The sequence below is a fragment of the Megalobrama amblycephala genome, linkage group LG1 (assembly GCF_018812025.1).
Source record: "Megalobrama amblycephala isolate DHTTF-2021 linkage group LG1, ASM1881202v1, whole genome shotgun sequence".
In the NCBI taxonomy this organism is placed as follows: domain Eukaryota; kingdom Metazoa; phylum Chordata; class Actinopteri; order Cypriniformes; family Xenocyprididae; genus Megalobrama; species Megalobrama amblycephala.
The window spans coordinates 74,687,185-74,704,325 of record NC_063044.1 but is presented as its reverse complement, the minus strand read 5'-3'; the positions used below and the strand labels follow the sequence as shown (position 1 = coordinate 74,704,325).

General features: G+C 40.4%; 4 protein-coding genes across 6 annotated transcripts in view; 1 reads left to right on the top strand and 3 right to left on the bottom strand.

The window, feature by feature from the left end:
- Positions 1 to 17,141, top strand: part of LOC125247003 — a 537,225-nt gene that overhangs the window by 289,235 nt on the left and 230,849 nt on the right. The window lies entirely within an intron of this gene.
- LOC125247564 (CXADR-like membrane protein) overlaps positions 1 to 17,141 on the bottom strand; it is an 824,350-nt gene that overhangs the window by 693,237 nt on the left and 113,972 nt on the right. The gene's annotated exons all lie outside the window — the stretch shown is intronic.
- Positions 832 to 5,617, bottom strand: LOC125247310 (G-protein coupled receptor family C group 5 member B). The gene is made up of 4 exons (XM_048158565.1): positions 5,542 to 5,617; positions 2,201 to 3,224; positions 1,486 to 1,520; positions 832 to 1,406 (listed from the first exon to the last, which is right to left on the bottom strand). The coding sequence occupies exons 2-4, from the start codon at positions 3,165 to 3,167 to the stop codon at positions 1,314 to 1,316; spliced, it is 1,095 nt and encodes a 364-aa protein (XP_048014522.1). The 5' UTR covers positions 3,168 to 3,224; positions 5,542 to 5,617; the 3' UTR covers positions 832 to 1,313.
- pde6hb (phosphodiesterase 6H, cGMP-specific, cone, gamma, paralog b) lies at positions 5,740 to 7,529 on the bottom strand. The gene is made up of 4 exons (XM_048160517.1): positions 7,382 to 7,529; positions 6,414 to 6,561; positions 6,292 to 6,332; positions 5,740 to 6,210 (listed from the first exon to the last, which is right to left on the bottom strand). The coding sequence occupies exons 2-4, from the start codon at positions 6,557 to 6,559 to the stop codon at positions 6,134 to 6,136; spliced, it is 264 nt and encodes an 87-aa protein (XP_048016474.1). The 5' UTR covers positions 6,560 to 6,561; positions 7,382 to 7,529; the 3' UTR covers positions 5,740 to 6,133.

The window sequence follows — 17,141 nt, the reverse complement described above, 5'->3', positions numbered from 1 at the left end:
CGGAAGTTCAAACGGCAATAATAATAATACACTTAAATTATATAAATTGTGTACAATTATGTCCCTGTTTTGTGCTGAAAATTAGAATATAGCAGATTACATTTGGTTACATCAGTGTATGAAACTCAATACGGTTCCACCAGGACAGAGTTAATCCGGATCAGTGACGACAGCGGGGCGTCATGTGAGAAAAACCTTTAAATCTAGGTAGAAATAATAATACCTATGTCAATGTAAAGCAGCGTTGTGGTTTCATTGTGTTAAATGAGCTTCATGTTTGCTGGACAGATTAGAGGACAGTAAATATGGGTGGAGCTCTGTACTGGTCTAGACAACATTGATCCTTTAAAGGTGTACTCGTGAATTAACCATGGCACAATGGCCTTCATCATCATCATCATCATCATCACACATGCCATCTGCTGCTTTAGGGATTGATCGATAGACTCGATCCAGGCTCAGGATATGGTTCTGTCTGGAGTCTCTTTGTCTCACAGGACACATGTGCTGTTTATTTACTTGTGTGTCACGTTTAGGGTCATCTGACAGCTTATAAACTAGAATTGAGGTGACCCAAATAGTGATAACTGATTTGTTAATCACACACTGAGGAGAATATGGTTAAGGTTTCCTGTCGGTTGGTTTCGGTGTTTGTTTGTGGTCCACTCATGTTTCACAATGCTTTGCTCAGGGTATACGAAGGAAAGCTAATGTTGATCTAGGATTACTTCAGCTGTTTTTCTTGTTCCATGTAACTTAATAAGTAACTTTCAGAATCTTTCAGTGAAGAGTTTTGAAAGAAGAACCATTTTCTCTAAGTGTGAAGAACATTTTAATAATCTGAAGAACAGTTTTACACTTTAAAGGGACTGGGACTGGGACTAGATTCACATGGAGAAAGTTCTCAGGATACATTAGAGGAATATTCCTTAAGTGGAAGAAAATCTAGATAGATTAAAGTTCCCAGTATTCTCTTTAGAACATGTATGTCTTTCCTCAAGCTCCTGCACCTTCTCTGGTTTTCCAGCTCTTCCCAACAGAATAATTGAGATCCATCTTTCCACACCGAAGAGGATTGAGGGACTCATACACAACTATAACAAAAGCTGCAAGCATTCACAGAGTTGGGGGTGGAAACTTTTGCACAGACGTGAACGGTCATTGTTTGAAGTAATATCACGTCATGTAGCTTCTGAAGGGCAGTACTAAACAACAACATATCTCTTATATTTGTAAATGCTCTGCAAGGGGTTTATTAACTTAGGAGATGAAAAGAGTGTGCAAATTCAACCACAAAAGTCATAATATAGTCGTCAAGCTCTGCTCCCGTAGTAGTCGTCGTACGGCCCGTTGATGTTGGTGGTCGTAGGACGCGGGATGCTGTAGTCTCTTTCAGCACTGATTTCCTGAAACAGAAAACACACTGCAGATTGTACCATGTGACAGTGACATCATCAGGATTGTGACTGGATGATGAGAACTCACACTCATGAAGATTCCAGAAGACGCCACATCTTGACCTGCAACAGAAACACGTGACCTTTAACCTGAGCCCTACATAGGCAGCTTTGTTGGTAAATGTTTCACAATGCATTCTGTATTTGATGACTAGCCTATGATTTATTAATGTCTAATGTTCCAGTAAAAATGTATAAAAATCCTTAAAGCAAGGACACATTTCTTGAGAAGCATCAAGATACTGTTTTCAATGCAGTAAGAATCTGATTGTCCCGAGAAAAGATTGTACAACAGCGCCATCTGCTGTTTGAAACGTTCACAACAGCCTTAAAGCCTGGACATTTAATGCATGTTTTATCAACTGAAAATGTTCCTAAAAGGACGATTTTTTCTTTACAGGTGTCAAGTGTCTTTTCTAAAAATGTTGACCACCTCACCAAACACTGTGCCAGCTAACCTGGACTAAAGTTCCCAGACGCTTCGATTGTTTCAAGTTTAAACATGTTAAAAACAAGTGAAAGAATCTGAAAGTGTAGTGAGACAAAACACAAAACACAGAATAGACCCGTCAGTAAAAACACACTGGAATTGATTTTGTTTTAAAGACTTAGACAAAAAAGGCTAATAAATATGTGATACAGTGTTTTGGTTTTGTTCTGGAACAAGAGTTTGTATGTTTTCAATTATACGTTTGTTGCTTGTTTAAGATATATGTTTGTATGTTTTGTATGTTTCTCTCTACCTCTCCTCCCGTCCGTGTCCATCTGGAAGCCGCTGTTGTCCGTGCCTGTTTTCGGGTCCTCTGGAGCCGCTGGTCTCGTCCAGCCTGTGAAGTCCAGAGGCGGGTCTTTCATACGGGCTTCGCTCTTGCACATGAAGTGGACCTGAGTGAAGCCATGTCCCAGCAGCAGCACCCAGCCATTAGCGGTCAGTGCGACGCTGATCACGGGATCGTCCCAGATGGGGCTGCGGCCCATGGCGCGGTTCCCGTAGGTGAGGAGCGTGATCCAGACGATCCAGACGCAGACGCTCAGCAGCAGCGTGAGGACGAGCAGCCCGGCCTGCAGTTTGTCCTGCCGATCCGTCTGTCCGCTGTAGCTGTAGCTGTAGGTGACGCACGTGCGCCGGAGGAGGTGCAGCGCTAGCATCAGCGCCGCGGCGAGTAGGACCATCACGTAAATCTGCAGCATGGCAAACTCTGGCTGTGAGAACTGGCACGTCCTCTTGTCCTGCACCAGCACGACCAGCAGCCACTCCGCCGCTATGATCACCTGCACCAGCGTGAGCACCGCGGTCATGCACACCTCCCTCCACCCACGCGCCAGCGCCGCGCCCAGGAGGGCCAGACTGCGCGCCAACAGAGCGCCGAACGCCATGCTGAACAACACGCTGAACACAAACACCCGCACAGGGCACGTCTGCGGGGAGAGAGAGATGATGAAGGAGTAGGGAAGAGCGAACATGCCGGCCGTGGCCAGCAGGAACAGCAGCAGCGCCGCCAGCGCACCAGACCGACGGCAGGACGCACACGCCGACCACAGCAGCAGAGCCAGCATCAGAACCACACAGCTCACGAAGCCCAGCGCGGCCATGGCCTGAACCACGATGCCCCACGTGTCGCACAGCGGCCAGTACGCTTGATCCAGAGCGGAGCCGCAGCCCGCGGGCCTGGAGCCGTTTGACCGCTGAACCCGGACCAGAAGATCCATGGAGATTCTGAAGATGATGACGTGATTTTCTCTTTTCTCTCTTACGCTCACAGTGATCTACAGGAAAGACAGAGTTTCTCAGCTTACTTTCAGTTGCTTTTGCTCAAATTGATTTGATTTCAATCTTTGTGTTTTCATCATATAACCACAGAAAGTCACAGAAAAGATCCTATCTATAGATATCTATATATTATGTAACATTATCTATCTATAATGTCGCATGAAAAAGCTCTCCCTCCAGCAGGAGTTATTCTCTGTTTCTGAACTCCCTGAAACGCCTCCATTGTAGTCTTGAGTTTTCTTCACAATATTCCTCATTTAAATAATAATTCATATGCAGAATAAAGGGGCGGGGCCTGGTTGAGTTAGTATTGTGTTGAAACTCGTGGTTATTGCAAGGGACTGGCAGTGTTGGGGAGTAGGTAACTACACATAGTGACACTACTAACTTAACTACATTTTTCAGTGGCTTCAGTGACCATTCTGCTTTTCATTCTGATGAACCTGCAATGCATTGAAGCAAACTAAAACTGTACATTACCGCCATCTATTGTTAATTGTTAATTCACACATCTTGCTTAACACTTCCCTGAGAAGAGATTGTCTGATGATTTTAGGCTAAAGGATGTACAGGAGTGGGTTGATATCAAGCACATACAGCTGAATAGCCTTTTTTAATTTTATTAATTATTCTGCTTTATTGCACTCTATATCAAATGTCTATATCTGATTGAATTACAGTGATGACCCGTCATAGTTTAGCATGTCCCGCTACAGTTTTGTAATGAACCTAAAAGATCACTAACGTTGTGTTTTTTACGCCATTGCTTCAGTTTACCCCGGTTTCAGAGTAGCTTGGGACATTTCCCAAACTGTTTCTGGGCTCTACTAGAGCAGGTTGATTATTTTCCTCATATTCTCCATTGTTGCAGCTCCTCTCTTCCCAGTCTGTCAGTAACGCTCTGTTTAGTTCCTGTCTCTATGAAGCCCCTTCTTCTGAAAAGCACAATGTGCTCTGATTGGTCGGCTGGAGCGGTGTGTTGTGATTGGTCAAGCGTGTTTGGGTTTGTAAAAGAGCATAATATGGCAACTTTAAGTGTGTGTTCACGTTTGGTTCGATTAAAACAAACTCTGGTGCGATTGCTCTGTTCATTTGAATAAGTGTGAACGCTGCCATCCGAACACTGGTGCCCACCCAACACGTAGACCAAGACCACTGAAAAGATGGGTCTTGGGCGAAACAAATGAACCTTGTGCAGTTCAAATGAAACATGAATGTACGTACCAAAGATATCTAAACAAACCAAAAACAGGAAGTGATGTCACAAGATGCAACCCTAAAAAGGACAGAATGCTCACGATGTTGTACATCACAGTTCGGTACAGAACCGTGTCAGAATACCATCATATGTGAGAGCATGTAGCCCAGAACACAGCATTGCTCTGGATGTTTGTCGCAAAATACTTTTTTTAAATTTTATTTTTTTATATCTTCACTCTTAAAATGATGGTGTGAATGCTAAGAACTATAACTAACCGAACTATAACGTGTGAACACAGCCTTAGATTCTCACAGCCCTAGAGTACATATCTTTCTTCTTATTATTATTGGTTGAAAATGGTTGTAGAAACTGTGATGTAGAAAGTTTGAAGAACAGCGTTTATTTGAAATACAAATCTTTGTAACATTATAAATGTCTTTACTGTCACGTTTGATCAATTTAATGCCTTGTTGCTGAATAAAAGTACACAAGTATTATAAACAAACATTTGAACAGTAGATTATATTTATTTTCCACTGTCGTTCTCACTGTATAGTGTTTACCCTTTCTCTTATTTTCCTGATCTTTCACTTGTATTTATGACCTTTAACCTAACTGAACTGAACACATGTAGTCTGTAAAGGTGGAAGATCACACCTGTGGAGCGCTGAAGCTGACGGATGTGCTGTTCTTCCTCTCCAGGACAAAAGCGCAGTTGTGACTCTGCTATCAGAGATGTTATCTTCTGGCTTTAACAAAGGTCTTTCCTGCTTCATACACTGCTAGTGACCATTTTCACTCTTTCACACGTCACTTCTCCTTTGCTTTTGCAGGTACAAACAGTTTATAAATGTTCAGAAATGACGTTTGTGTGTCTCCAATGAAACAAGCATCTAATGACTCTTTACATGATGAAATCTGATCGTATGATTGAAGAAAACACTTGAGCAACGATGCAAAAAAGAGTTTTAGATGTCTATCACACACTCACACACACAGTGCAACATGATGTTTCGCTCACAGTCATGAATATTGTGACCTACTTTCATTCATTCATTCATTCATTCATTCATTCATCAGATTCGTAGAATTAAGAGATGAAAGAGTCGTACCTGCCACCCGTAGCTCCGTCCATCCCAGACTCACACACGTTCTGTGTCTCTCAGGTGTGGTGGATGGGAGGAGTTTCTACTCTTCCTGACACACACCGTTCATCACAATCACTCATGCAGATACGCTAATCACATGAGTGTGTTTTCATGATCATATTCATCATCTGCTTTTATTCTGCTGCAATGAATTCAACAGACTTACTGAAAATAGAAACTTTAATTGGATTTCTACTCCAGCAATCACAAGTGACACATTTAGTAATATAAATGTGTTTATGGGACGGGCTCTATGAGAGGAAGTGATGTCGTCGCTGTTGCCTTCTGTCATCTGTGAGGGCGGAGTCACGGCTAGGGGTGTTGATTGACAGCATGGGTGTGGGGGAGGGGATAGGTTGTCGTTTTATCGCAACATATACAAAACATAAAATATTATATAATAATAATAATCATAATAATAGCAATCATATCAATAATGACAAAGTCCTTGTGTTGAATCAGTCCTTTACCATCACACGTCATAACCACACGACAACATCAAACAAAAGGGCGAGAAGGGGCAGAGCCAAAGGCGGTGATGTGGAGGAGGCGGGGTTTAGATAATGCCGTATTTGGCCAGATCGCTGAGCTCCATGTCTCCGAACGCCTCCCATGGGCACACAACGGTGATATCTGTCACGGGACAAGACGCAGGCGTTAACAGGACAGAGAAAAACATCATATACTCTTTACTGTTCATATACTGTGACTCACCTGTGCCGAGACCCTCCATACCAGGAATATCATCGCCGAACCTGCGGACGAGAGGGAGCGAGAGCGGTCAGTGACTCTCCACTTCTGTGTGTGTGTGTGTGTGTGTGAGTGTGTGTTTGTACCCTTTCTGCCCGGGTTTGGGGGCCTTGCTCTTGAAGGTACGTGTCTGTCTCTGCTTGAACTTGGGCGGCCCTTTCTTGGGTGTGGTGGGGCCGGTGGTGCCGGCGGGCGTGGCCAGAGCGCTTCCTGCTGGAGGAGCGGAGTTCATGTCTGAAACACAGAGCCACACTCATGATCCCAGTCACAGTGTTGACAAGTCTGCGGTTGTCCAGCAGAATTGGGCATTTTTTACACCCGCAGGCTGAAGCGACCCCAAATAACATGATATTTAGCCTCAGGGATGCAAATTTTACCAGGGCAGCCCCGCAAAAAACGTGGATTTTACCCCCCGGAGCGCAGTTTTTACTGTGGGACCCTTCCTGAAATGCGATTGGGCTAGTTTTGAGTAGCAATTGGGCAGGTTTTGTTGTGAAAACCTGGAAACCCTGCCGCTCACACTCATCCAGGGTTAAAGGATCACTGCCTTCCTCTCCATCCAGAGACTTCTCTCCTTCCATTATCACTCGTCCTCTCGGACTGATCGCAGCCGAGCATGTTTCTTCTCACATAATAAAGGACTGATCGTACACGAGTGGGATAACATACATACAGCCAGTCATAATCACAAAATAAAGGCCTTCAGGATGATCGTGAGCTCCATCAGATTATCATCTCAATAATCCACATCAGACTCTGTTTTTCATGTTGCCTTGTTAATACCATTAATCTCATTAACATAACAGACTTATGAGATTTCCTTCATCTGACTGATCATAGATAACACATGAGACACTTGTCTCTCTGTCGTTCTGTCATGATCAGGAATATTTCATACAATACAGCATGTCAGTTTTTCGCCTTTAAGCAACAGAGTGTGGAATAGAAACCTTAATAAACCAACCTTAATAATACAGAAATCAAATACACAGAGGTAGTACATCAGAACAGAGGTCTGAGTTATTCTTTAGAGTTAGGAATGAAGTGTCTCTACCTGCGTCTGCTGTCCGTGAGCGGCGTGTGTGTGTGTCTCTCTCTCCGTCTGTGTGTGTGTGGAGTGAGGGCTGTCTGTCCCTCCGCTCTCTTATAGTCTCACTGAAGGTCAGAGAGCAGCTCCACCCTCCGTTGGCCGTCTCCTGATAGGGAAACACTAATGGACTTAATGCTCTTTAGACTTCTTCATCAGGTAGGTGTGTGTGTGCGGTCATGACACTTTAATCTCCGGGTTATGGGCTCGTTTCTCGAACATGTGAGAAGATGCAGCAGTTCACTTCACGCACACAAACTCATGAAAATGGACAAATAACATGTCTGGACATTCAAAAGTAAATAAGAGATTTAGATAGTTTTAAACATGATAATTCTCATAAAGCATCAATGAAGAAATGAATGGTTGTCTTGGGTGAAAAATAGCTTTTTATCACAGAATCAATACAGATTTAATATTGCAGTCATTTCAGGGATGATATTAAGAAATATAAAGTATTATTTACTAAGTTTAATTGTCAGCCCATTATATATATGTATATATATATATATATATATATATATATATATATAATTTGCGATTTACAGCATTTGCACTTCTTACTCTGTATGACAGATGATTTAATGCAGTAGAGCTCCAGTCACTGTGAAATCATCATGCAGTGCAGACGGTCATGATGTGTGTTACATAATATGTGACTGTGAGGAGCTTTCATCGGTTTCAGAGAGAAACACGTCGTCTGAAGATGCGGCTCATCATCTGGGTTAATAATCTGGGCTAATCTGCTCTAAACCAATGCCAAACAATCTCTGAGCTTTAACAGAGACGGGTGACGCACTGTACTGTAACTACAAACACACACAGACTAAACCAGACCTGGCAGACACCAAAACCAGACTAAACCAGACCTGCCAGACACCAAAACCAGACCTGACAGAGACCTAAACCAGATCAAACCAGACTAAATTAGACCTGCCAGAGACCAAAACCGGACCTGCCAGAGACCTAAAACATACTAAACCATGAAACATACTAAACCAGACCTGTACATGCTACCCTTGGGAGATATCATTAGGAAGCATGGCGTTAGTTTTCATTATTACGCTGATGATTACTCTATATTTCTTCACGCCCTGACGAAACTTACCAATTCGCTAAATTAACAGAATGTATAGCTGATATAAAAAACTGGATGACCAGTAATTTCCTACTACTAAATTCAGAAAAAAACAGAGATTCTAATTTTTGGACCGAAAACTTATTCACGTAATAATCTAGAATACTGTCTAACACTTGATGGCTGCTCTGTTAAGTCTTCGTCGTCAGTTAGGAACCTGGGTGTGCTCTTTGATACCAATCTTTCATTTGAAGGCCATGTTACTAGCATCTGCAAAACCGCTTTCTTCCATCTTAAAAATATATCTAAACTACGACATATGCTCTCAATGAAAAATACAGAACAGTTAGTTCATGCGTTCATGACCTCAAGGCTAGATTACTATAACGCTCTACTGGGTGGTTGTTCCTCCCGCTTGATAAATAAACTACAGCTTGTACAAAATGCAGCAGCTAGAGTTCTTACTAGAACTAGGAAGTATGACCATATTAGCCCAGTTCTGTCATCACTGCATTGGCTTCTGTTAAACATTGTATAGATTTTAAAATCTTGTTAATTACTTACAAAGCTCTAAATGGTTTAGCTCCCCAGTACCTGAGCGAGCTCTTAATGCATTATAATCCTTCACGTTTATTGCGATCTCAGAATTCAGGCCAGCTGATAATACCTAGAATATCAAAATCAACCGCAGGCGGTAGATCCTTCTCCTATTTGGCACCCAAACTCTGGAACAATCTTCCTAGCATTGTTCGGGAAGCAGACACACTCTGTCAGTTTAAATCTAGACTAAAAACGCATCTCTTTAACCTGGCATACACATAACACATTATCAATTTATATTTTCAAATCCATTAAAGGATTATTAGGCTGCATAAATTAGGTCAGCCGGAACCGGGAACACTTCCCATAACACCAGATGTACTCGTTACATCAGAAAAAGAATGGCATCTACGCTAATATTAGTCTTTCTGTTTATCCCGAGGTTTACCGTAGTCAACCGGATCCGGGCCGTATCCAGCTGAGACCAAGGACCTGCGCCTTGACACGACCACAACGCAGCCCTGAAGTATCAGCAGAGATCGACTAGATCATCCATTGTGAAGGCCTCATCGACACGACAGCCAGTGCCACAGTTCCTCAACAGACCGTCCATACCGGCGTGATGAATACGATCCTCAACTGGATGGAACTGAAATAAATACTTTGAATGTTGTGATCCTATCAGATTTATGATAGCAACCTGATTGTAACAAAGCACTGTTCGCCAGAGGAGAACTGGCCCCCTGACTAAGCCTGGTTTCTCCCAAGGTTTTTTTCTCCATTTTAACACCTATTTGACACTTGATGTCACCTGTTGGAGTTTGGGTTCCTTGCCGCTGTCGCCTTTGGCTTGCTTAGTTGGGGACACTTGACATTTGACTTGACATTTGATATTCAACAGTATTCTTGACATTTATTCAACAGTGCTTTGATCTGCCTGCATTGACACTATTCTTTAAGAGCTGCTGTGCAGCAAAAATAATGTACCAGTTATCAATGTAAAGCTGCTTTGACACAATCTGCATTGTAAAAAGTGCTATATAAATAAAGGTGACTTGACTTGACTTGACCTAAACCAGACCTGCCAGACATCAAAACCAGATCAAACCAGACTAAACCAGACCTGCCTGAGACCAAAACTAGAAATGATCGGTTGTCTTGGGTGAAAAATAGCCGTTTATCAAAGAATCAATACAGATTTAATATTGCAGTCATTTCAGGGATGATGTTAAGAAATATAGAGTATGATTTTAATTTCAATGATTTGCCTCTCTGACTTCTACTGTAGTTGAAAATTACAGAGTTGTTTAATCGTCAGCCCATTTTATATATATAATGTAATTACTGTAGAATAAAATGTTTCTTTTTACGTTTCAGTTAAACTGAATGCATGTAGAAAATGTGAACGGATGTCTATAATTTGAGTTTGTGACAGCAGCACTCTTTCTGTCTACATTGATTCACACATTGTATTTCACAAGTTGTACATTTCAGAAGAGATTGAGATTATGGATATAAATCAATTAGACCTGCCAGAAACCAAAACTAGACCAAACCAGGGGCAGTTATGGCCTAATGGTTACAGAGTCGGGTTTGTAACCCAAAGGTTGGAGGGAGCGAATGTACAGCGCTCTCTTCCACCCTCAATACCACGACTGAGGTGAAACCCAAACACAAACTGCTCCCCGGGCGCCACAGCAGACGTTGTCTGCCCACTGCTCCGGGTGTGTGTGTGTGTGTGTGTGTGTGTGTGTTCACTGCTCGATGCTGTGTGTGTGTGTGTGTGTGTGTGTGTGTGTGTGTGTGTGTGTGTGTGTGTGTGTGTGTGTGTGTGTGTGTGTGTGTGTGTGTGCGCTTGGATGGTATAAATGCAGAACACAGCTGTTAGGTCCTCTTCTATTTTAAATCTGAATTTAAAATAGAAGAGGATGAGGAAAAAATGGAGATAAAAAACAAGTATCAAAATCAAGCAAATTGTATATATATATATATATATATACATAGAAAAGCAACTATTCAAAAACACATACACAGCATCACTCGAACGCTAAAAATAAGTCTTTAAACAGGATTTAAAAGCGTCCAGTGATGGAGAGGCCCTGATGCTCAAAGGTAGGGAAATCACCTTTTGATTCACAAGAACGAATTCACAGATAAAAGTAACTGATCACATGATCATGATCGCAAGAATTCGTTCTTGTGAATCAAAAGGTGATTTCCCTACCTTTGAGCATCAGGGCCTCTCCATCACTGGACGCTTTTAAATCCTGTTTAAAGACTTATTTTTAGCGTTCGAGTGATGCTGTGTATGTGTTTTTGAATAGTTGCTTTTCTATGTATATATATATATATATATATATATATATACAATTTGCTTGATTTTGATACTTGTTTTTTATCTCCATTTTTTCCTCATCCTCTTCTATTTTAAATTCAGATTTACTATAAAGCACTTTGGATCAACTACGGTTCTGTTAAAGTTGTATTATATAATAAAATTTGACTAAACCAGAACTGTTAGGCTGAGCTATGAAAACATGACTAAAGTGGGACATGAAGAAAAACATCAACAAATCTGTGTTAAACAAGTGTTGATAGTTTTGAGAGTCTGTGTTTCAAGAGATGGATTTGGACTAAGAAAGAGGTTTTAGTGTTTCAGCACTTGAGGACGAAATCGTCATTAAATCATGCCATTACTGTATCTTCAATTCATATCACTGAGCGAAGTCAGTTAGTCAGTGAGTTAGTTAGTTATTTATTGGTTAGTTAGTTGGTTAGTTGGAGTTTCTCTACAAGTCTTGTGAAGTTCTTGTTGGCTTTACCTAAAAATAAAGCTCAAGAGACGGTGATCACGATCTGTTGTTTTGACACACGGATCATCCCACCATTCCTCTCTTCATTGTGAATGTTGGGACAGTAAACGACTGAAAGAGAAGGACAGACTCGTTTATGTCACTGCAGATTTATTTAGTTGATTAATAAAGACAAAAGGTTTTGGGCTCTCGGTCCGTTTCTCTGGTGTCTGCTTCAACAGCGTCATGAAGACGGATCTGGAACCAGCGAAGCCGACGGGCTTGAGCAGAATAATCCGGTTTAGAGCTTTAGATTGTCCTGCAGCGAGTGAGGAGACGAGGGGGGTTGTGGGTAATTGGATGTGACCAAACGGGACCTGACGTTACAGAAAAGCATGATGTGTTCTGCACATAACATGCTTAACAAGGTAAACGTGGTAAACAGCACGGCAGAGGCCTGAACGCTTTCAAACAGGCTGATCATTCTTACTGTGACATGATGTTTGGGTTTGGTCACGTTCATGAGAAAATGAGGTTCAGAGACTACTGTTCAGAATGCTTCTGTTTGATTATGAATGAAGCGATCTCACTGGAGCTTCATGAACCGAGATGATCTGAGACGTGAAAACTGTACAGAGAGTCACATGATCAGTGACACTCGTCACACAGAACTAGAGCAGAGATTCCTCTTTATTTTACTGTAGTGTCTCTGGTTATTTACAGGTGTTTCTCAGATGCTGTGTTTGTGTTCTCTCTTTATATAATCATTTCATCTGATGGCATTTTATATATAGAAGGCTGTTAATGTGATTATATGGGACTGAAGATCCAATCAGGATGAGGTTTAGTGGGGATTTACAGCTGACGCGAATGCTTCTTTACTTAGTTTGTTCCCGGTGAGAGCCGTGAGTTTCAGATGTTTTCTCATTTTACATGAACAGACGCTTACAAACCACCGCTGCACTCTTGAAGCCTGAAGAAACGAAAAGCACTTTTTATAATCTTGTCCATGTAACAAGTGTCTGTTGTCATCGAGGAAAACACTGATTTAAAAAGAGATGTTTTCACAGGTAAATTAAGTCATTATTGAGGAGTTCAAAGCTTGACTCGAAGACAGAAAATCAAACTGTTTCTCATCGTTTGTAAAGTTTAAGTGAGATGAAGTAAGATGCAGTTTCATGGTTTGAACAGACGGGGGCCTCATGACACTTCATTTGCATCTGTGTGTGTGTGTGTGTGTGTGTGTGTGTGTGTGTGTGTGTGTGTGTGTGTGTGTGTGTGTGTGTGTGTGTGTGTGTGAGTGTACCTATGTTATGAGGACCAAATGTCCCCACTAGTATTACCAGTATATTTTGACCTTGTGGGGACATTTTTAGGTCCACATGAGGAAACAAGCTTACAAATCATACAGAATGAAACAGAGTTTTCTTTTTCTTTCTTTTCTTTTTTTTTTTTTTTTTTGAAAATTGCAGTCAGTTTTCAGTGATGGTTAGGTTTAGGGGTAGAGTTAGTGTAGGGAGATTGAATGTACATTTTGTACAGTATAAAAAACATTATGCCTATGGAATGTCCCTACAAAGATAGTAAACATGTTTGTGTGACAGTGTCTAAGTGTGTGTGTGTGTGTGTGTTTGAGGGTTGTTGTGTACACATTCAGCATGTGTTAGTGTGGTTGAGTGTGTGTTTGTGATCTAAATCTGGAAATATATATATATATTTTTAACTTCTAAAAAAATGTAAGTTCAATGCTTATACTCAGCAAGCAATTTTATGTCTAATAGCCGTCAAAACATAGCCCGGCCGTCTAGGCTAAAACGAGGCAAAATTTGGGCTGTCAGTGAAAATCTAATAGACGTCTAACCATAACCCAAGAATAGAAATATACAGCTAATGAATGATTACATCTATACATGTAATAGACAACAAAATAATGGCTAAAGGATTCTTTTCACTTAAATATAACAGGCTCTCATAAATGACAATCCAACCAAACAAATTAAATATAAAGGTTTTATTTAGAAAAAGAACTCAAGATAATACAAAATGATAAAAAAATAATGAAAATTAAATTTTACAAATACAATACAAATAAACATTTTTTTAAAGAGGTGGTTCAATGCAATTTCACATTGTTAACTTTAGTTAGTGTGTAATGTTGCTGCTTGAGCATAAACAGTATCTGCAAAGTTACAGCGCTGAACGTTCAATGCAAATGGGGATATTGTCTTTTAAAGTTATGGCAGATTAATGCCTACAAAAATATATTTTTTTATTTTTTTGTTGGGGGGGGGGGGGTTGTAGGGAAGTGCCCTTTTTTTTTAGGTCAGAGCAACTGCCACTCAAAATTCCTGTGCACGTCCCTGGTCCATTTACACAGACAGAAGGTGATTGGAAAATTAAACTGATTTCCTTTAATAACGTATTCAATCATTTATTCCAGAAATGCACCAGGTTTTCATACAGTTCATATGTGTGTGTCATGGCCAGACAAGAGGCAAAGTAGCTTTCGTGGTTAAAGAAAACTATACACATTATCTTCTGCTCTTTTGTAATATTTTACATTCTTTAGTATTATTCTAACCTGATTTTTACTGATTTTAAAAATAATTTTATTGTGAACTAGTGAAATGATTAAATGATGCTGCTTGACTTCCGGTTATGGCGTTGGAGTGAGAGGTCGCAGTTTCAAACTCCCGTGCAATAACTACAATTAAATCCTTCTCAAACCCACACATTTCACTTCATCAGTACCGGTGAGACTCGTATAAGATCTGTTGTAATAATGCCGTCGAAAAAATGGAATGCAGAAGTCGGAGGAATAATCTCAGATTGGTCGGGCTTCCAGAAAAGGAGGAGGGAATGGATACGAGTGCTTTCTTGGAGAAGTGGCTGCCAGAGATTTTGGAGATAGACCCATCTCACTGTCCACTTATCAGCACATCGGATACCCAGCCAGGGTCGTAGAAGGCAAGATGGTAACGTGCCACCGAGAACAATCATCATGAAGTTTCTTAACTTCAGACAAAAAAAGCAGGTTCTTAAGGCCGCTAGAGCTAAGGGAATCATCAAGTATAAAGATCACAGCCTCCGTTTTTTCCCTGACTTATCTGCTGAGGTTCACAGAAAGCAGAGAAGTTACGACGCAGTTCGTCAAAAATTACGTGACAAGGGAATTAGTCGACACAGAATCATTTTCCCAGCTCGACTGTTGCTTACGCATGGAGACTGTACCGTGACACTGAATAGCCCAGAAGAAGTGGAAAATTACATACAACACATAGATGGCAAGTAATGTATAGAAGATAAACTGTATTTCTCATGGATCAAACAATTCCTGGACGAAACTTTTATTTTATTTACCTTGTTAATGAGTCTAAGGAATTCATTTGGATAGAAATGACATTTAATAATATCAAGAAAGCTGAATGAAACAAATATAGACAAGATATGGTGATTTAAAGACTTTTTTGGGGTAAGTCGATACTTTTGACGATCAGAACAGGGCGCTATTGTTGAATTCCGTCAACTGCAATTTTTATTTTATTTTATTTTTTAAAGGGGAGAAAGAAGGAAATAAAAAACAACAACAACAACAACAACAACAAACAAAAAAGGTTTTTTTAGTTGGTTTTGAATACAGGCTGATAAGTGTAATTATCTTTGTTTATGTGAATAGTTTAAATGGGTACAAACGGTCTACGGGTTTAATCCCCCTCATTGTATTTTTATTTTTCTTAGTTTTATGAACATGGCTATTGTGGCTTTTCTATGTTATGGTGGAGAAATACAGTCTGTATTGAGTTGTAATGGCAATATGAGGGGGACAATATAATTTGGGAATATGTGGGTACAAAGTAGAAATGGGGGTTGAAATTGTACGAAGAGGAAACTAAGAGAGTTTGGTAAGTTTGCATAATAGTGTAAGCGGGTTAACACCATACAAGAAGTCAATTGAGGGGGAGGGGTTACCGATACAGGGGTTATCAGTAAAATAAAGGGATCACGCGGGGTGAATCAATGTTATGTGTAAAGTTTGTGTTATATGTTATTTTTTGTTTGGCCTCCTGTTGCTTGCCAATTATGAGTGCCATAAGGCAATATTTAACTTAATATTAAAGAAATGTCTCAAGCAGGTAGAATTAACTTTATGTCTTGGAATTGCAGAGGTTTGGGTAAATTAAAAAAGATAAAACAGGTGATGCATAGAATCAAGCAACTTCATGTAACAGTGGCATTCTTGCAGGAGACACATATGTCGAAAGAAGATGTTGTGAAAATAGAAAGGCGGTGGCATGGGGAGGTTTTTTCAGCATGTTATAACTCACAAGCTAGGGGAGTTATGATTTTAATACATAAATCTGTGCCTTTCCAAGTTCAGGATATTATCAAGGATCCAGCTGGTAGATTTGTAATTATTCAGGGTGAGCTGCTGGCAGAGAGAATAAATCTAGTAAGTATATATGGTCCCAACAAAGATGACCCCAAGTTTTATAGTAATATATTTCTATTAGTTGCTACACTACAAGGTCAAAATATTATAGCAGGAGATATCAATTGCACTCTAGATCCAGAATTGGATCGTTCCACGTGTGTTAATACTACTCATTTATGTTCTAGGAAACAGATACAACATTTTATGAGAGAGCTCAACCTATTGGATATATGGAGACATCTTAACCCAACTCTGATTTCTTATTCCTGTTATTCTGCAACACACCAAACTTATTCACGAATCGATTATTTTTTTTATTTCAGCTCAATTGCTTTCTAAGATTATTGATTGTCAATATCATAGCATTGTAATTTCTGACCATGCAGCAGTGTCATTAATATATACAGATACAAAATTGTCTAGGGACCCTCCAAAATGGCGGTTTCAACCCGGATGGTTGGGGGACCCAGAGTTTGTTGATTATTTAGGGAAACAAATTGACATATATTTTGAAACAAATTTATCCGAAACCTCTGCTGGGGTTCGTTGGGAGGCATTTAAAGCTTTTCTACAGGGACAAATCATAAGTTTTTGTAGTTCAAAAGCAAAAAATCTCAGCAAGAGTTGATAGCATTAGAGATGAAGATTAAGAAGCTGGAGAATGAGATTTATCAGAATGATTCTGTGAGTACAGATCTGCATAAGCAACTTTTGCTGCTTCGATCCAAGTATAACACTGTGTCAGCAAATAAAATGGCGACGAAATTACTGAAATTGAAACAGACCTTTTATGATCAAGGAGAGAAGACAGGAAAGGTGCTTGCATGGCAGATAAAAAGTAGGCAAACTGAGAGAGCTATTGCTTATATTGAAAATACTGATGGT